The sequence below is a fragment of the Sitophilus oryzae genome, unplaced genomic scaffold, assembly GCF_002938485.1.
Source record: "Sitophilus oryzae breed Bouriz unplaced genomic scaffold, Soryzae_2.0 scaffold_41_pilon_pilon, whole genome shotgun sequence".
In the NCBI taxonomy this organism is placed as follows: domain Eukaryota; kingdom Metazoa; phylum Arthropoda; class Insecta; order Coleoptera; family Curculionidae; genus Sitophilus; species Sitophilus oryzae.
Genome location: NW_022146996.1, coordinates 1,765,364 through 1,786,802, shown reverse-complemented (window position 1 = coordinate 1,786,802; position 21,439 = coordinate 1,765,364). Strand labels below are relative to the sequence as shown.

Sequence of the window (21,439 nt, the reverse complement as noted above, 5' to 3'; positions counted from 1 at the left end):
TTACTTTATTTTAAATGGAACACCCAGTATATTATTCCGCTATTCAATGGAGAATGTGTGTTGTTCATTCATCTCCAAAATACTATAAAGTTTCCCTATCCCTTAAACAATGATTTTCCTAGATATTATTACGTTTTTCGTCAGTTCTCTGTGGATAGAAAGTCTAATTTATTTAAACACAATTTTTTTACACTAAGTAACAAAACAATAACGATACAACTACTTAAAGAACTATTACAACTTATTTACTATTTATCTCACTATTTATTTAAAAGAAATTTATTTTGAATTTAGCGCTGCAACTGTACACGTCGACCGACTCAGACAAGGAAAGAGAGGGGATAGCTAATACGCATATTCTCCAGTGAAAAATTTTTGAGGCCAAAATTTGATCGGCGGCCATACTTTGGTGACAAGATTTCGAGGTGACACCAAACGAATTTTTATGTTTTTTGTGAATACTGTTTTGTTTTAAATTTATAAACTGTGTTGTTTAGTATGGTGAGATGTTCGGCGTATGGCTGCAAAGGCTGAAACGAGAAAAAAATGACTGGAGTTACATTTTACAGGTAAAAGTTGATACACAACTTGTGCTATGTAGTCATAAAATTACATTTTTTTCATTATAGTAGTAAAAATATGTAAAATGCTTTTAATATGTATTGTACCACATCCAAAGCAAACTATTTTTATTAATTCCAAGTAGTATTTTCAATATCCTATATTATAATTAATGTTTGAAACTATAAATAATGCTACACAGACAGGATTTCTCCAGTGGCGTAGGGTATTATAATCAGAGAAATCCAATTTCTACAATAAATCTTTTTTTATATATTTTACACGTAAAAATGTGTAATGTAAAAAAATTTTATGTCATTTTATATGTAGAATTATATGGGGAATATCATCGATCGTCATTTCCAAACAAACAGGATGCCGTTGTTTTTCGATCATACGGTATATATGTATATACATGTTTAAAACATATATATTTACATTATTTTTTATTTAATTATACATTATACACACGTTAATAAATAAATAATTGTCTTGATGATCAGTTCACTGTGACTGTTAAATAAATTTTGCATTATCGGCTTAGATATTCTAATATTATAAAGGTGAGACTATAAAATACAAAATTGTATATGCATTACTCAAAAATAAACGATATATTAGTTAACGTTTTAATAAATATTTTTTATCGTCTAGGTAGTATTAAGCTAATTTCTGATGCTACGCCATTGGAGAATTTCGCGTGGTGATAAGTGGCCACACTTTCAGCTGCCGTGTTACCTGTCTCCTCTCTTTCCTTGTCTAAGTCGACAGATCTGTTTCTGTCTTCCTCAGGCCCCAGGCGCAGGCGTCGGCTTATATACCCACAGCTAAACAGTTCTCGAATAGCCATTAGATCATTCGGTGCATAGAGAAGGTTTAGAATATTCTCGTATGTACTCCACCATTCCAATGGAACTCGATTGTTTTCGTACGTTTGAATGAATCATTACGGTGTCTATTCTTTAATACGATATTAAGGTTATATGGGGGTGGGACATATTAGTTAGGTTAGGCCGAGTCCACACGGGTCAGGGCCAGTCAACTGAGATATACGACCTTGAACGATCTTTTTTTGGTGTAGTAATTTCCTGGGGCGCTAGATGGCGTATTTTTTATTTTAATTTTTCTAGTTGCCTTACAATTGCGTACAAAATTGTTTTTATAGTTGCCTAAATAGGCCTATTAATTATGTTCTGTCATTTTTCTGTATGTCAAATCAGTTTTCCGTTTCCGGCTTCCTCCTTCCTCTTCAGTTGTGTTTTGCAATTGAACGGAGATGTGCGTTTCGCTGTTTGCTGGTTGTTTGGCTGTGTTTTTTGCAATCTTCATTTTAAAATCGTGATTTTGTATTTTTGAATTTTTTTGAACTTTGTTTTGTGTTTGATTTTTAAGATCTCTATTAAAGGTAAGGTTTAAGTTAAAGGTTTTTGATTTATCTAACAATTTTATTTAATAATCCGAGAAAGCGAGGTGAGGTAACCTAACCAAGTCCAAATGTTCGTGAATTTTATTTTTTAACAATGTAATATTTACAACGCCATATATTTTTACAAAAAAAATTGATCAACTCCATATTTTTGTACATAAACTTCACAATATGATATTACACAATTGTTCAAGTCCATATGTAAAAAATACACATAAATAAAACATTGTTTCTAATGGACGTCACTTTCTCTTGTATTCCAACGATATTTGTTATGTGTTCTTAAATCTGGTACTATAATAAATATTATACTTTTTAATCTGTTGTTTTATTTGTTTGTAAAATGTTTCATGGTATAATTTTCTGTAAATTAAATTAAATTATTTATTGTAGGTTTTTATGCACATAAAATGATATAAGCAAACCATTTAACACTTTACAATAGTTTAACCTGGTTTAACCTTTATATATAAATCCTTGTTTTTTACCATTTGACTTGTTTGCCAACTTGGGACCAATCAGATGACTACACATTATTTTGTAGAAATCTGATTGGCTCTAACTGGCGAACAAGTCATACGTCTTGCTTAAAAATAAATTGCATCTATTTAGATTTGCCGCCACATTTGTTACTTTCCTGGGTGGCTAGATGGCGCCACTTCAATATACAGATTACAGATTTCTTTACAAATTTGAAACCGTTTTGAAACTAAAAAATGCATGGGAGTTAGCGTTCTTCTTTAGTGTGTTCTGTGACACGGGTCCGCAACAATATTTTGATGATTTTGCGTCAGTATATATTTATTATTTAATAAAATCTAGGGGGCTGTGATATATACCTTTCGTTAATTTAATAAAAATTAAAGGATGTAGAGTAAAATATTCAACGGTAATAAAAAGATGACAAGTCACATTTAAAACATATTTTAATTATTACAGAATTAAAACTAGATATAAAGGTATAATTATGTGACAAAAATTAACTAGATGAAATCATATACTCAAAATGCGTCCTTTCCTGTTCTCTGCATAACATTATTTTGTGGAGTTCTACTTCGAAAAGCAGTCACAATCATTTTCCTCATGCTGTTGGTCCTAATACAAGAATATGTAGGATGACTGGGTTGTTAGATGTGGTAGAAAGAATAACTGACTTGAAAATTTTAGGACAAATTATTTTAGTACAAAAAAATACATTTTTATAAAAATTAAAAATACTGTATTAATGTGAAGGTTGGTGCTGCTTTCTTGCAACTAAATTAGTAATATTCGGGTTGATGTTTTAACTTAGTTGTAATCTCAAGTAGTATTCCAATTGTATTCTGTTTCTTTATTTGTTTTTGATGTATTCAAGAGTAGAGAATGCATTTTCAGAGAGATATGTGGATGAGGAAAGCAGTAAATATTTCAGTGCTTCTTCTGATATTTCTTTATAATTTTTTTTTAAATTCACCCAAAAATTTGCTAAAGAAGTTTCTTTGAAATTATATTTTAAAGCTGAATCACATGATATTTCGGGATATTTCTATTAATTGATTTTCCTATGCCGTTGTCACGCCGTTGATGATCTGCGTTGAAAGGGTTTGCTATCCAGTTTTTATTTCTGCCGGGTTCTGAAAAATATTCCGGAAAAGATGACCTCAAACTACGGAGGTTACTTGCTTTGTTTTTACAACATTGTTTATAGATAAGATGGCGGACCCCCATACACATATTTGCCACAGGTTAAGAAACTCTGGGCTAGACAATTGAATGGAGGCCCAGGTAAGAAACATATCGTAGCAGAGGTCGTCCACGCACATGATTGTGTGACGATATTAAGTTGTTTGTAACAACCTGGATGATTGCAGTGAGATATCGCGAAGAATGGCAGAAATTAAAGGAGGCCCTTAGATTAGGTTTCATGTCCAGCAGTGAACACAAACTATGATAATAAATAAAACTCATAAGAATTTTTTTTTCAGTCTAGACTATTAAGGCTAATTTATTATATCTACTAATATAATATTTTTATAAGCATTATAGTTTATAGTTCCCAGGCATTACAGTTTATAGGGTGTCCCAGAAATAAGTGCAAATATTTTAACTGGTAGATTAGTTCAGCCCCAGAAACACGCCTATGAGGTTTTTTTCGCAAAAAAAAAATTGAAAATTCGGAATTTTTTGAAAAATTTTTTGGAAATTTTTTTAGTTTTTATATAAAAAACATAATGTCTTGATAATATAGCAATATAGGTAGTAGATTAAATTTACAAGAAAGAAAATCCTGAAAAGATCCAGTGGTTCTCAAAATTTAAGCAATAAATAATTTTTTTTTGGAAATTGTCAAAATAAAGTAACTCCGTTATTTTGGACTTATTTGAAAAACGATAAAGAGAAAATATGTTTCTTTTATCGAGATCTACCACTTCTTAAAATATTTGCACTTATTTCTGGGACACCCTGTATAGTTTATATTAGTTATACAGTTATACTTTTGTAAATGTTTTCTTTTATATTTACATCGTATAATAGCAAATATTAAATAAATTTAATTTACATCACTTTTAACTTAGTAATATCTTACGAAATTTAATTAGCAATAACATTTATTCATATTTTACACAAGATTTAAAAAATATTGTAACAAAAACGAAAATCCTACTCCGAGAAAAAAAATAAAACATCTCATTAGATATTTGCTGGACACAAGTTGTGTTCTTTTCTTCAATAATATATTAATTAGATTAGTTTTCTTATCTGAGTATGGAGGATATCTGATACTCAAAGTCAGTTCAGTTAAACGGGAGAAATTCTTGACCAGAACACCTTTCCTATGAGTGAAAGTGTCGAATCCGAATTTCCCATGATATGATCCAATACCACTCAAGCCTACTCCTCCAAACGGCAAATTTTCAGTTCCAATATGGGAAATTGTGTCATTGATAGAGATTCCTCCACTAGAAGTTTTATTTAAAAACGTATCTTGAGTCTTCTTGTTTTTGGAAAACACATAGAGCGCTAAAGGCTTCTCTCTAGAGTTAATAAAATCTATGGCTTCGCCTGCATCCTTCACGTTAATAATTGGTAAAATTGGACCAAATATTTCTTCTTCCATTACCAAACTGTGTGGACTAATATCGGTTAGTATAGTTGGTGCAATAAGTAGTTCTTTAGGATCCATTTGACCTCCAAGTGCTATTTTTCCTAGACTTATAAAATCCGATAATCTTTTAAAATGTTTTTCACTAACAATTCTACTTAAACTTTCAGATTTACAGGGGTTGGAGCCCCAAAAGGTCTTGATTACTTTTTTGGCTTCTTGTAAAAATTTCTCTTCTACTTGTTTGGAGCACAATAGATAATCTGGAGCCACGCAAGTTTGGCCACTGTTTAACATTCTACCCCATAATATTCTTCTTGCTGCTATATACATATCTACAGAGTCGTCAAGATAAAGTGGACATTTTCCTCCAAGCTCTACAAATTAAATTTCCAGTTAAGCATAGTACGATTAAAATATTTTTATAATCAAGCGCGCTTTGAATTTAACAAATGTGTCTTCATAATGAACTTTCTTGGCTATGATACTAAAAAATATTTTGATCATATTGTGTATTGTCTTTAACACGTGGAGTTAATGTAAACTAAACTAATCAGAACGATTTAGGGATCACATACAGGGTGTCTCAGGCTGAGCGTGCATTAGAAGTTTCTAGAGAACCAGAATATCTCCACAACGAGGTCTATCGATTAAAAATACTTTCATTATAGCGGCACTACCGGAAATACCGGAAGTCGACAGCAACTTTCATATTTTAAATGGGTGCCCCCATTTTTTATTACATACTTAAATTCTCTGTAAAATTTTATGAATTTTGATATTACACTGTATATATAACATTAACCGTTTTTGAGAAAAAAAAATATTTAAAATTTTTGAACAAAAAAAACTGCCTGTCAAAAATATGTGTATAGCCTAAACGTCAAATTTAGTGATTACCACAGCCACTGTGCTATAAAGAGAAAACATGTGGCTATCTATTTGAAAAATTAAATTGTTCGAATGTCATATAATAATGGCCACAGCTGTCATAGAATTGAAAGATTAAAAATTTATCATAAATCATTTTTTTTAATTGGAAACCCACTTTTTTTATTTCAGTACTGAAAATGCTCTTCAATTCGTCATTTTTTAAAAATACATGTTCCTATACCTAAAATAAATCGTTTTAAAGCGTATATTTTTCTTGATTTTAACCAGTAGGTAGCCTATGACTTTAAACGTCAAGTGATGTAAAACAATAGATCTGGCCATGTCATCACAATATGAAAACGCTTTGTTCAAAAAGCAGCATCATTACCGAGTCAGCTTTGCGCTTTTTTTTCGATCATAAGGAATCATAATATCAACTATTAGATATCGCTAACGAGCAAAAATACGATATATATTTTTATAAATAAACTTTTTAAACTTTTAAGCAGGCAGTATTTATAATATAGGAAATTCAAATAATTCGTTTTCTGACAGATGGAAATAAATTGTCTGACCGTTTGACACTTAATGTCAAAGGAAGCTAGATAAAATCAAGAAAAATAGACTTTTTTAAATAATTAAATCTTAAATAACTCAAAAACGACTTATTTTAGGTATAGGAACATGTATAGTTAAAAAGTAACAAATTGAAAAACCTTTTCATTAGTAAAATAAAAAAGTGGGTTTCCATTTAAAAAATGAATGATTTATGATAATTTTTTAATCGCTCAATGCCATGACAGCTACCGCCGCTATTATATGACATTTGAACAATTTAATTTTTGAAATAGATAGCCACATGTCTTCTTTTTATGTCACAGTGGCTGTGGTAATCACTAAATTTGACTTTTAGGCTATACAATTTTTTTGACAGGTAGTTTTCTTTCGTCCAAAAATTTTAAATATTTTTTTTTCAAAAACGGTTAATGTTAGGTATAAAGTGTTTAACATCCATATTCATAGAATTTTACAGAAAATTTAAGTATGTAATAAAAAATGGGGGTACCCATTTAAAATAAGAAAGTTGCTGTCAACTTCCGGTATTTCCGGAAGTGCTGCCATATTTGTGCCGAAATATATTTTAAATCTATAGATCTCGTTGTAAAACAATAATGTGCAAAAAATCTCCGATCTGGATATTGTGGTTCTCTAGAAACTTCTAATGTACGCTCAGCCTGGGACACTCTGTATATGTGTATCTGTATTAAATAATACAGATCAATCAAGTCTAGTAAGACAATCGGTCTAGTAAATACTAGACCGATCTGCGTATATTTATAGCAGCATTTCGTCAGAAGAATTTTGTTTTTTTAAGTAATAAACTATCATCGTAACGACAGTTATTTTATAAACGTCTAAGTTTACTGATTTCACTGAGATTTATGAAAAAAGTCCTTTGACTCGGGCACAGATACCGCCACGTTTTGGAAATAGCTCAATACGAAACAGAATTGAACGAGGCAATAGGAAACGCCAAAAAAAATCCCCCTACGCCCTCCTCACGAGTAGTTTTCTGGCGCTTTTAAGAATCGAAAGTAGGTCGAGGCAAACTGAGATGGGTCAAGACAACTGGAAATAAACCGGAATGCAACAAAGTTGGGCGACGAAATGCGACCTTGGCCTGCTTCGAAGAGTTCTCCGCATAGTGTAGAGGCTGTTTTACAAACCAAAAGAGAGAAGTATTGAGATTCGCAAAAGAAAATGTGGATATATAGGTCACACTTTGCTGAAACCTGATGGTAACATAGCGAAAGGAGCGTTAGAATGCCAATGCAAAAGAAAACAAAGACGATCGGCTTAAACATGGAGCCGTTCTAAATAGGATGAGCTCCAACAAATAGGGTCAATATGGAATATATAGCAAAAAGAACTGCCACAAATTGAACCCGATGGAGAGTTTTCACTAAAGCCCCATGCTCCGCGGAGGTGATATGGGATTCTATAAACAATAAAATAATAAATAACATAAAATAAGCTCAGAAAAGCACAAGAAATCCGTAAAATTTGAAATCCAACTCAAATTTGTCAATTGAACCGTCAAACAGAACTGTCAAAAATGGGGGTTAATGATGGGGCTATTCCATCTCTAATGTAAGGATACATGGATAACATTGTTACCAGTTTACTTAAAAATTATTGAAATGCAAATGAAATAAATTGTGTCAAAAACTTGATAATCTTTAGTCTTTCTACATCATTTTTTAGTAAATGGCGTCTAGAGATTGACCACGCCATAATTATCATCGATTGTCATTTACCAGCCGTCTGTGATGCCGGTTTTTTCGATCACACGGTATTTTATAAATAAAAGTATATTAGTGACGACTTAACGCACTACAAAAATATATTATTTGGTTAACATTTACCTAAAGTACAGGGTGTCAGTGTTTTGGCAGCGGTTTCATATACTATTTGTCCTACTTTAGATGATCCAGTAAAGAATATATAATCAAATTTTTCTTTTAACAGTTCGGTGGTTTCAAAAACTCCGCCAAGATATATTTGAAAACATTCCCTATCTAAATATGTCGGAAGTATTTCATACATGATTTTATTCGTTTCTGGTACTAATTCTGATGGTTTTAGGATGACTGTATTTCCACCTGCAAGAGCACCTAAAATAACAATTTTACTATGTTATGATGAAATTATTTATATTACTTTAGTATTTTATTAGTCATAACAAAAAAAAACAACATCTCTTGCATATGCAATGAAAAAATATAACCTAAAAATTCATCAATCATACATCTACAGATTGGTATACCGGGTGCGTCTCAAAAGTGACTTTGTTGACCCTTATAACTTTTTAATTTTTTCAGATAAAAACGAGATTTGGTATGTTAGTATATGACATAAATTAAGATTTATTGACGTATTCAATTCTTTTCGCCTAACTTCCTGTTTCACCGGAAATGACTACACATTTTGATTTGTATGTTTTTAGCCGACCATAGCAACAGGTATGGTAGGCTATTAAGATCGGCAAAAAAAAAGTTTTTTTAATTTCACTCAAAATGAGTTATTTGGGTCATAAATGACCTAAATACAAAATATTTTCATGGTGTCTGTCTGTCTGTCTGTAACACGATAACTCAAAAACCGCTAAACCGATTTTAACCAAATTTGGCACAAAAATACTGTGGCATCCGAGAATCTGGCCACTAGTTTTTGGTTAGGGTGGGTGGTTGGTAATGGGGTATGGTAACGCGGTTTTCAATTTAAGATTAGGAATAATATCTGTAACAAAATTTGTAATAACATCAAAATCAGTCAAAGTCGCAGTTTTTGAGATATTCCGTGTTTCCGTAGTCAAAATGACAGACCAATTTATCACTGTCACTTTATCACTGCATTTTGTCGGACAGACTTATAATTTGGAGTTTTAGTTTTTAATAGAAAAATATCGTCAAATTATAATAATGTAACCTGTATTACCTACTAAAGGACCCAACGTAAGTAATATAGGATAGTTCCATGCACCTATGATTAAGACAACTCCGTAAGGATCCTTATATATGTAGACTTCATCTAATATATTAACAAGTCTAAAAAGAAAGAGAAAAAAAAACAGTCATTTTGAATAATAACGAATAAAAAAATATTGCATTACCTTTTGTTTGGTTTATCAGGCTGGACCCAATTTTTTAATTCCATCAAGGTATATCTTAAATCGTTAGCTACCATTTCGATTTCTGATATATTCGTTTCTTGTTTATGCTTTCTAAGATCTTTATAAAGGGCATCTTCAATTTCTTTTGTGTGGTTCTCAAGAAATTTTAGTAAACCTAAAATATATATTATTTTTATTAATTAATATACAGGGTGTCACAAAGTACTTAAAAAGCTCAATATAAAATTTCTATTTTATATTTGATATCAATTAAACTTTTAGTCACGTAATCGAGGGCGTGATTTTTAAATTCATGTGCCGGTGAAGCTTAATCACGTGACTAAAAGTTTATTTGGTATGAACTATATGTACCCATCTGCACCTCTAAATTGAGTTTTAGTTGAAAAAGTTTTAGCTAATTTTACATTAACTTATCACTGTGTCATAGGTGCCAAAACTGTAGTAGGATGCAAGGAACTCCACAAGGTGGAGTGACCTCCCCCCTATTGTGGAGCTTGGTAGTGGATGAACTACTGGAAGCATTAACTCTAGCGGGAATACACTGCATAGGGTACGCAGATGACATAGTCATCATTGCACGGGGGAAACATGAAGGCACCCTGTGTGATATTATCCAAAGAGGACTCCGCATCGCTGAGAGATGGTGCAGGACTGTCGGGCTGAGTATTAACTCAGATAAAACCGCAGTAGTGCCATTCACCAGAAAGCGAAGTTTGAAAAACTTGAAAAGAATCCATCTAGATGGAAAGGAAATACTGCCATCACAGTGAAATATCTGGGAATAACCCTGGATAGTAAACTTCTCTGGAACAGGCATATTAAGAACATTACCAGCAAAGCCACAAAGGCTCTCATGATATGCAGAAGACTGGCGGGAAATAGGTGGGGCTGCGCCCCTAACATTTTGCGCTGGATGTATACCATGATAGTCAGACCCATGATTCCTTATGGAGCAGTTGCGTGGTATACAAAACTAGAGCAACGTACAGTAAGGCAAAACCTGTGCAAAAACACCAGAACACCTTATCACTTAGTGCGCCGAGACGACGACCATTCGTGCCATGAACCTTGGTACGTCTGATGTCGAGGATGGAGAGCTGGCCTCTGTGGAGCCGTCTCAGATACTGGCTTTTCTTAAAGCCCTGAGACTGTATTATGAGTTATAACTCGTTATAACTCAAGAAAGGGGAACACACAATAGATCTATAAGGTCGCGGTGATTAACTCCCCTCCTAAAAATTCTACATTCTACATCACTGTGTCAATTAATGAATACTATTTATATGATTTATTGAGCAGATTCAGTTGAAAATAATCATTATATGGGACAAAAAAGATAAAAACCGTGATTTGGCATAAAAAAAACTCATCTGTATTGCAAAATACAGAGCATATTCAGGGTGCTACAAATTCGAGGTACGAGCATTGGTATCTCGGTAACCGTAATAGATACGAACATGGTTAAATTGGGGCAAAGTTGCGCTTTAGGATGTTCACCAAGATGCCATCAAAAAATATTTTAAAATTTCAAGGATTGCTGAGTTTTTTAGAAAAAACTGATTTTTTTGAAAATCAATTTTATTTTTTCCTGAGGTTACTTTTTAGAAAATAAAAAAAACTAATTGCACATTCTCATCTCATAGCCACTTTATTAGGGCTATCTGGTAGTATTTTTAAATTTTCCAATTAGCTGATAATTTGTGAGATAGAGAGGTCAACTTAATTTTTTAAGATACGGACCTGCATTTTTTATTTCAGGTTTTGAAAGAACTTGGTCTCCTGAGTACAATGATATGTCACACTTAATATTTTTTTTTGTTTCGGACATTTGAACATAATTTATTTAAACTAATTTCTAGTCCGGCTCTGTTTTTTTAATATTTAATCTATTCATCGTTACAATATTGATAAGCTTTCAAACTTAACAATGACGTGGGGTAAAACATCGTATTTAATGTTCAAATGTTCAAAATATCGTAATCAAATGCAATAACTAAGAAGGCATTACTTGCCGTCATTTGTAAAAGTGAAATCAATACATCTCAACATTTACAATAAAGAGTACAAAATGCATTCGGAAGTATAAGGAGAAGTTAAGTTCAAAGAGCTATAAATAAGATTGAACAAAAAATAAATTTGTGCATTAGGGACGGTGGTAACCCTTTCGACCGAGAAGAACATTAGAAATTAGAATTAGAAACTAGTTTGTAGAAGTTACTTTATTTATAATTACGATTAATAAGATAGATATTATTAGATCGTACATAGAGATTTCAAATTCACTATAAAAAAAGTTAAAACTATTATCTTTAAATTGCTGACCTGGATATTATTTATTTGAATCTTTCAACTGGCTCGATTTTCTTTATTCAATGCTAATTAGCGCTGATCAATATTGTTGCGATGAATATAATCAGATTAAAGAATTTAAAAAATCGGAGTCGGACTTGAAATTATTTTAAATAATAATTAAATAGTTTTGTTATTGTTAAAGTACCCAAAACAAAAAAATATCAAGTGTGGCATATCATTGAACTCAGGAGTTCTTTCAAAACTTAAAATACAAAATGCAGGTCAGTATTTAAAAAAATTAAGTTGGCCTTTGTATCTCACAAATTATCAGCTAATTTGAAAATTTAAAAATTTTATTAGATAGCCCTAATAAAGTGGCTATGAGAATATGCAATTATTTTTTTAATTTTCTAAAAAATAACGACAGGAAAAAATAAAATTAATTTTCCAAAAAATCCGTTTTTTTCCAAAAAACTCAGCAATCCTTGAAATTTTTAAAACTTTTTTGATGGTATCTTGATGAACATCCCAATGAGGCAACTTTGCCCCAATTTAACCATCTTCGTGTCTATTACGGTTTCCGAGATATTAATGCTCGTACCACGAATTTGTATATAGCACCCTATTTATAATATAGTAGATATAAAGTCAATGCATACAAGGTCTATATTTTTGATTGTAAAAATATATCTACATACATAAAAGTAAAAGTAAAAGTAAAGATTTGAAGTTAACGTCTCCATTTTGGCTGCAAGGGTAATCTGGACGAGGCCTACTTTGTTTACGCGGAATCCGAACCGCGGTCCTCGGCCATATCATGGTCAATGGCCTACCGACTTGGCAAGTGTCTAAATCGACTCTTACTCACGAGATATCCGATCTCATCCGGACTCGAACCGGCGTGAATGAGCAGTGTGTGTCAATAGATTTTACACTTTTGCCTTTATTGGACAACAGCACGATACAGAGTTTCGAACCGGTCACCCGTCCATCCATTAGTATCGCCTTACGTCGCTTAACTTCGGTGTTCTAATGGGAACCGGTGTTTCTACGTAGCTAGGCCGCTGCCCACATACATAAAATATTTCCATTTAAAATATATAAAAAGTTGTCTATTTTGAAATTTCAATATAGGTTCTCACAAACTTAAAGCTTCATTCAGAACCTCGCAATTAGTAGAATAAATTAGTGGTTTCAATTACCGTAGAATTGTGTTCCTTTAATTTCAATGTAAGCATTCAGAACGTCAAAATTAGTAGTAGACATTTTCAATTAGTAGAAAAAGTTATAAAACTTTTAACTTCTTCACAAATTATGCTTTTAAATTTGCGAGAAATGTCATTTTGGCCCTTGATTATCTTCCCTCAAAAGAAATTGTGTATAGAAATCAAAAGTTGATTGTTTTATTAGGTAAATATTAGGCTGTCTATATGGATACAACTAACTAACGCAAAATGTTGCTAGGATATTCTATTAATTTTAATTGTTTCTTAAACATTTTGAATGATCGTAAACTAAAAAGTATAAAGTGTAATTGAAACCACTAATTTATTTCACTAATTGCAAGGTTCTGAATGAAGCTTAAATATGCAGAATATTTAGTCTAAAAATAGTTCAATGAGTATTAATAGTCAATTATTCTAAATTTAAATTATTTAAGAAATAATTGTGGCAAATCCATTGTGCGAAAAAAAGCATACACTTTTCATTCATAAATAACTAATAATTTCAGTCACTCTGTGTGTCCATGAACTTTTTTAATCATTATTTATAATTATATTAATTTGATAATTTTGATTAAACGAATGAAAATTATATTACCTTTTAGTTGATTTTTCCTAAATTCTAAAGTCTTAGTTCGTCCTGTTTTAAAAGCTTTCCTGGCTGTTCCAACATACTCCTTAACTGTTTTGGCTGTTGACATTTCTTCAATATTTACGATAGTATTTAAACTATGCACACCTTTTTTCTTTATTTCGTCTTGTTTGTTTAGATCACAGTTGATATTAATTTTGTCATTAGAATTTTCTGTTTCGGCTAGGATGTTATTTTTGTTTCCGTTCAAATTATCAAATTTACTGTTGACAATATTTACTGGATTGCTCTGGTGAGATTTAAATTTATTGAATTTTTGATTTGCATTTAGATCATTTGTAAATATTTGAGGAATTTTGTTCTCCAAATTGACTGTTCTAGATAATTTTACGGATTTTGAGTCATCATTATCTTCTTTCTGGTGAGCTGAATAGAGTGTGGGTGTGTATAGTTTTGTCAGTTGACTAATTTTTGTTGATACTTCATGACCCAGCTGATTTTTTCTCGTAGGGTCGGATCTAGGCAGGGGAGTAGGTACACTCATACCAGAATCTAGAGTTCCTGGCTCCTATTTATTTATTACTTCCTGAAATATTTTTACAATGTACAGGGTGGGTAAAATTTGACGCTTTTAAAGGGAAACACCCTTATAGGAGATAGACGAAAACTAATATTGGTGCCTAGAGCTCAATTTTTATCAAACAAATGGTGAAAACCGCACATCGATATCTGTTACCGTTTTATGGGGTGTTTTTCAAAAATGTGCATTTTTAACAAATCACTGTAATTTGCTATGGAAAATTTTGTATTTTTTTGAAAACATTTCCAAAGCACCTTTTTACGTAGAATTTAATAGTTTAAGTATATTTTTTTTAAAATTAATAATTTAAGACTTATCAACAGAAAAAAATATTTTTTATTTGGGACATTCTGTATATTTTTAATTTATTGAAAAAACTTAAAATTAGCTTTCCTAAAATATAGCACACTTGATATTTTGTTATAGTCCTCTTCGAAATACAGAATTTTTATAAGTTCGCAACTTTTGACTAGTAGGCTTTGGACCCCTTATTGATGATCTGCCCCTAATGGAACTCAAAACATATTTTTCCAGCAAGACGAGGCACCGCCTCAGAACGGTAAAGTTATCAGCAAATTTTTGCAGCCAATTTCAAGAATAATTGAATAGCTAACAAAAATCCCAGCCGTAGTGGATTTTTATCTTTGCTGAAGAATTGCTAAAGGTTCTTATTTTTAAACGGCCCGTATCATCTAGACAAGAATTAGATGCACTTATCGGTTATACGAGGGTATCTTCCACCCACACTGAGTTAATGAATTCCGCGAGAAATGTTCAAAAATGGTCCCGTCTGTCTGTAACAGCTATTAATTTTTATTGTTATTAGATATAGTATAATGGTGGCAATGTTGTTAAATATAGGTTAAATTGTTATAAAATTCTGCATCTCTCAATGCAAATATTATTTTCGTTTTAATTGCTGCTCACAATTTTTTTCCATTACAGCCGGCACCGTTCAAAGCCTACTTATTCAAAGTGGACGAATTTTTAAAAACTCTATATCTCCAAGAGGAAGCGAGCAAAATATCAAGTATGCTATATTTTTGGAAAGGTAATTTTAAATTCTTTTCAATTAATTGAAAATATACAGGGTGTCCCATATAAAAAAATCAAATTTTCTGTTGATAATTTTTAAATTATTATTTTAAAAAAAATTATACTTAAACCATTAAATTCTACGTAAAAAGGTGCTTTGAAAATGTTTTCAAAAAATACAAAATTTTACATGGCAAAAAAGTTACAGCGATTTGTTAAAAATGCCCATTAATAACACCCCGTAACTCCGAAACGGTAAAGTTTGTTTCATGTAGACGCGAATCACGAATTGCGGAAAGCGATTCGCCAAAAAATATTCGTGAATGAAATTGAATGAAGAATATTCGTGAATGAAACTGAATGTAATTTAGACCTATTTCATACAGTCGCGAATTTTTAGGGACATTTCATTTTTGCTCCACTGAAAGTTACCAAAAAAAATCATAACCTGAGATAACTTAATTTGTTTGTTATTCGTGTTTACGATCTTTATTTTATATTTCTTAGCATACAATATGAGTTTAAATTTGTTTAATGATTATAAATGTCGATTACGATTGTGGGATTGGAACAGAAGGCGCAAAATTGCCATTTACTTATTGTTAAAACGTAGAACTGAACGAGTTTAGAGGTCATTTGGGACATGTGAAATATTTTTTTCGTAAGCAACTAGGTGCTTATCGCAATTTAATTCAAGAAATGAGGACAAAAGATGAGAAAAAATTTAGGAATTTTCGTGCCTTCCAAATTTTAAATCATGCGAATCGCCAAAATCTTAAAATTTCTATAGCGCCGCCATGATCATTAAAATTGGACCAATGAGAGCAGTTTCGCAAAATCGCGATCCGCGATTCGCATTTACATCAACCAGGCTTAACAGATATCGATGTGCGGTTTTCACCATGATGTCTATGATAAAAATTGAGCTCCAGACATCGATATTAGTTTTCGTCTATCTCTTATAGAAGTCTTGTCCCCTAGACCACTTTGTTGTGTGTATTTGCTATACATTTCAATATCTTTCAAGATTTGAATATGCTATTTTCCCACTAATTTCCGTTGAATTTCTAATCTACAGTATGTTCCCGGATTGTCTTTACAAGAGGAAAAACTTTGTTATTATTGATATTTTGAGAAAAATGCATTCTTCATAAAAAAATTTGCTTGTTCTAAAATGGTTAATCCCGTTTTTACTTATCCAAATTTCCACACCGTTTTAGAGAAAATTAAGAAAAGTCCTAAAAATCAAAACGCATTACTATGGTTATTTCATTTCGATTTTATTATTTGATAGATGCTCTGATGGCTCTGAACTTAAATTAATATTAAGTTAATTAAAATTATATGAGTAACAATCTATCAAAGAATGAAAGCAAATTTGTATTACCATAGAAACGCGTTCTGATTATTAGGACTTAAGCATGATACAAAGAATACAAGGTATGATATTGCGCAGGTTGGTCGCTACGTCACAGGTGATAAACGGCACTATTGGTCGGCAAGCTCTGCTCGCCAATTTCAAATTGTCAAACAGATTGTGTCATCTGTAAAATTTGATTGTGTCAAAATATGAAAATAATTTTTCAAATGTCAATCTCCTAATTCTTCCCTATTTTAGTTTTTTTTTATTAGTGGCAATTGAACAATATGGATATATTTTTTGTATGGCGTATGACGTCACAGGTGGTATGCGCAAACTTAACGAAATTGGAGCCGCTATCGATCATACCTTGTTTTCTTTGTACCATGGGACTTAAGTTTCATTCAGAACCTCGCATTTAGTTGAATAAATTAGTGGTTTCAGTTATTGTAAAAGTTTGTTCCTTTAATTTCAATGTAAGCATTCAGAACGTCAAAATTAGTGGCAGACATTTTCAATTAGTAGAAAAAGTTGTCAAATTTTTAACTTTCCACTAATTATACTTCAAAATTTATTTGATTATACTTCAAAATTAAGGCGATCAACTCAGTATCAATCAATTCGAAATTGGTCAAAGAATGCATAGAGAAGCTGAATAAATTAGGCAAAGAAAACAAAGTCCTCCTACACTGGGTGCCTGCTCACCAAGGGATAGAAGGCAATGGAAAAGCAAATAATCTAGCTAGGAAAGGAGCGAACACTCCACTAACTGGACCAGAACCGTTCTGCTTTCCAAGTGGTAACCAACTCAAGGCGGAACTCAAGAACTTGGAAGATTCCATCCGCAACCTGGAATGGAAATCTTGCAATGATCTAAGACACTCGAAGAAGTTTCTGAGGGCTTATGATCAAGAAAAATCACAGATCTTCCTGGGTCTGAGTAAGAACAATCTTCGGATTGTCACGGGGTTTTTAACAGGACACTGTCTCCTCAATGAACACCTCAGTAGATTGAAAGTAAGAAGAAACGGCGAATGCAGATTCTGTGGGGAAGATGGGGAAACACCAGTACACCTCATCACTGAGTGAGCCGAGACGACAACTATTCGTGCCATGAATTTTGGTACGACTGATATTGGAGATGGAGAACTACCCTCTATAAAACCGTCCCAGATACTGGCTTTGGTCAAAGCCCTGGGACTGTATGATGAGTTATGATTCAAGAAAGGGGGACACAATGGATCTGTAAGGTCGAAGTGATTAACCCCCCTCCCACTCATTCTAAATTCTAAAATTCTACTTCAAAATTAGCGAGAAATGTCATTTAGGCCTTTGATTATCTTCCGTCCAGAGAAATTGTTGTTAGAAATCAAAAGTTGATTGTTTTATAAGTTAAATATTTTCTGTTGCTATTAATTTTAATTGTGTTTTTTAAACATTGTGAATATGATCGTAAACTAAAAAGTACAGGGTGTAATTGAAACTACTAATTTATTCCACTAATTGCGAGGTTCTTAATGAAGCTTTAGAAAAAAAATCAAACATATTTTCATGTTTTTTTTTTAATTTTCTCTAAATCGGACTGGATATTTGAAAAAGTATAAACGGGATTAACCATTTTAGAACAAGCAAACATTTATATGAAGAATGTTTTCTTCAAAATGTCAATAATAAAAAAGTTATTTTCCTCTTGTAAAGACAATCCGGGGACATACTGTATAGTGTATAGTACATCAATTATGGTAAATGCCCAATAACCGTCACTGTCCTAACTCTCGTCATATTCCCATATTTTTTAAAAAATTAAGAAACTCAGAGAAAAAATTCCATAATAAATAATTTTATATAGTTGTTTTATATACTGGAAACTTCTTCTTTATCTTATTTTAAAATCTTTAAATGGCTTAGATGCGCTATTTAATGTGCCCAATTTTCGTCACCCACTATTATCATTAATTCTACCCTAAATTATCAATTAAAAATAGGTGACAAGAACTGGATGTCTGCGACGGAATTTAGGCCATTAAACATGTAAGCCATATTAATATAGGCTTCCTGTAAAATACGTGTGATTTTAAAAATGCGAAATATTAGAGTTCGGAAGATATTTTGGACTATATTAAAAGGGATATTGTTACAAAAACTAAAAAAAAGAGGTGTTTATGATATACCTGATATTATATCTTAAACTGATATGCCAAAGTAAAACTAATTTCTCAAGTTAAAAGTTTATTTACTAATTAAAAAGTATTTATTTACTAATATGATGTTACTGTTTTTTTTTATAAAAATGTTTAATACTTTGTATTCACTAATTATTACTACACTATTATTTTTGAACTGATATCGGAGATATTCTTAATTAAAATTTTATTTAGTATGTTTATTTTTTTAATTATTTAATTGTTTATGTTTTATTTTTTGCAATGTGTCGCAATTCCTAAATAAACTTTTGTAAAAAATAATGTTTTTTGTGTGAAATAACACATATAAAGATATGACGAAAACTGGGACAAGTTGGTGACGATAAATATATAGGTAGAGAGGTGACGATATTTAGGACAATTGCAGTTTTTTTAGTTTTTCTTGAAAATTAACGAAAATATCGGTCAAGTTATTAAAGTTTTATTTAAATTTTAAATAAAAATATCCCCTAGTATCATATTTAATTTTCTTGTAAGCGTTATACTAATAATTCGGATTTTATAGCTAACTGAACTGAGATATTCCCTTAATGTGACGATAACTGGAACAGTTACCATATTTGCAGTGGACATCAATTTTTACAAGTAAACTATAAGAGTGCGTGACGTGAACTGTCAATTGTGGAAGATGGCAGGGTTCCAAAAGTAATAAATTTAAAAAAATAATTTTCCATAATTTTTTTTCCGGGAATTTTTCAGAAAGTGCAAAAGTTTTAAAAATAAATTATCATTAAAATATCTCATCTGGAAATAATTCGTCATCAAAAACATTCAAATTTGTATCTATTTTTTTTTAAGTTTTTGCTTTGTTATTCAATTTGAATAAAACACAAAACTATTTAAGGTTTCAAATGTGTTCATAGCTTAGTTAAAGGCTCACCTTAGAATATAGAATACCTAGATTTCTTAAATTATTTTATGTAATACTTACGTAAATTATTATAAAATTTCACATAAATTTAAATAACTCCAAGTAAAGGAAACTACACTTAGATGTAACCGAGTGCGTTTACTTTTACTTTCGAATATCAACTGAACATGCCATCCGGTAAAAGATTGTTGAGATTGGTCGGCTCTTCAAGGAATAATTGGTGAAAATAAATGGTGGTCGTGTATTTACGTAATACACCAACAAAAGTCGACCAAGTCTGTGAGGTATAATGGCCAGACTGCACAAGTGAAATTTCCATTATGATATTTAAAATGGCTCAGATTAGCATTTTAGGCTATAGAATTATCACAAATAAATTATACGGAAAAATATATTTTTTTATATATCTTTAATATTACTACTACTTTAATTTAAATATATTTTTTCTTTCTATCTGATTTCTACTTTTCATACAAAATTATGCACTGCATATACTACAGTGTGTGCCAAAAGCTGCAGATCAGTTTCAGTAAATCTCTCTTCTCGTCCTTTAAGTCTCAAAAGAGTATGGTGACGTCATCGTTGTTTTCCATCCTGTCTATTTTGTGCTGCTAGAGAAGCTTCTATATAGGGTCCGGCAATAATGCGTCGCGCATCTGTAGCTTCTAAAATAAAAAAACTTGAGAATTTTGTTTAAATGCAAACCTAAGGTATGTACAAGGATATATTTCAGGAAAATATTTTAACTTCTATAGGGTGGCTCAAAAAAGTGTGAGTGGATCGGCATGATTTTTTTTAAATGAATGCAGTATTATTGCATTTTTTGGCTTCCTTTCAGATCACTTAATATAATCCTGAGATATGAGTAAATATATTTCGATAATTTCAGAGGTATTAACAAATAAATAAAAAATATATATTTTTTAGCTTTTCTTAAAAAAAAAATTTAAATATACAAGAACTATCCTGAAATAAAAACTACATTAGGTATTTAGTTTAGATGATCATAAAACTTACTTTACTCTAAATATCGTAATCTTAAATCATACAGGGTGTTCAAAATTCTACGCCAAATTTTATAAATTATAAAATAATTTTTCTCTGTTTTTTTTTTAAATGGAACACCCTGTATATTATTTTTTTATTAGATGGAGAATTAAAAATAAACATTTTTTGTATTGTTTATAACGACAATTTGACTCGAAATACCAAGTGTGTGGTATCAAATTATTCGTAAACAAATGCTTTTCCAAATAAACTCACCAGCAGGGTTCGGAAAACTACATGTTACTTTTAAAAACTACATAAACTACATTACATGTAGTTAATGTAGTTTAGGTAGAGGATGTAGTTTATGTAACCTATGTATGTAACTTTCAAATATCAAAGGTTTGAGGTGAGGTTATAATAAGTTAAAGCTTTAAAAACACATAATGTGTTTAAGAAAACAGAAGAAATATGGCTTTAAATATAATATTTACATCATATTATCTCTATTTCACCTCATACAAAGGAAAATTATTCAGAATATCAATACATAGTTTATTAATGTAGTTTTCATGTAGTTAATGAACGGGAAAAGCCGTAGTTTTTGAAAAAAAACTACACGTAGTTAATCAGGTAAATTACGTCTTAATTAACTACTT

At 31.3% G+C, this 21,439-nt stretch overlaps 1 protein-coding gene across 1 annotated transcript; it reads right to left on the bottom strand.

Moving 5' to 3' along the window:
• Window positions 1–4,370: 4,370 nt before the first annotated feature.
• On the bottom strand, window positions 4,371–19,946 carry LOC115885822 (aldehyde dehydrogenase family 3 member B1-like). Its single transcript, XM_030904848.1, has 6 exons — window positions 19,854–19,946; window positions 13,750–14,329; window positions 9,616–9,790; window positions 9,441–9,550; window positions 8,369–8,617; window positions 4,371–5,446 (listed from the first exon to the last, which is right to left on the bottom strand). The coding sequence occupies exons 2-6, from the start codon at window positions 14,285–14,287 to the stop codon at window positions 4,587–4,589; spliced, it is 1,932 nt and encodes a 643-aa protein (XP_030760708.1). The 5' UTR covers window positions 14,288–14,329; window positions 19,854–19,946; the 3' UTR covers window positions 4,371–4,586.
• Window positions 19,947–21,439: the final 1,493 nt, after the last annotated feature.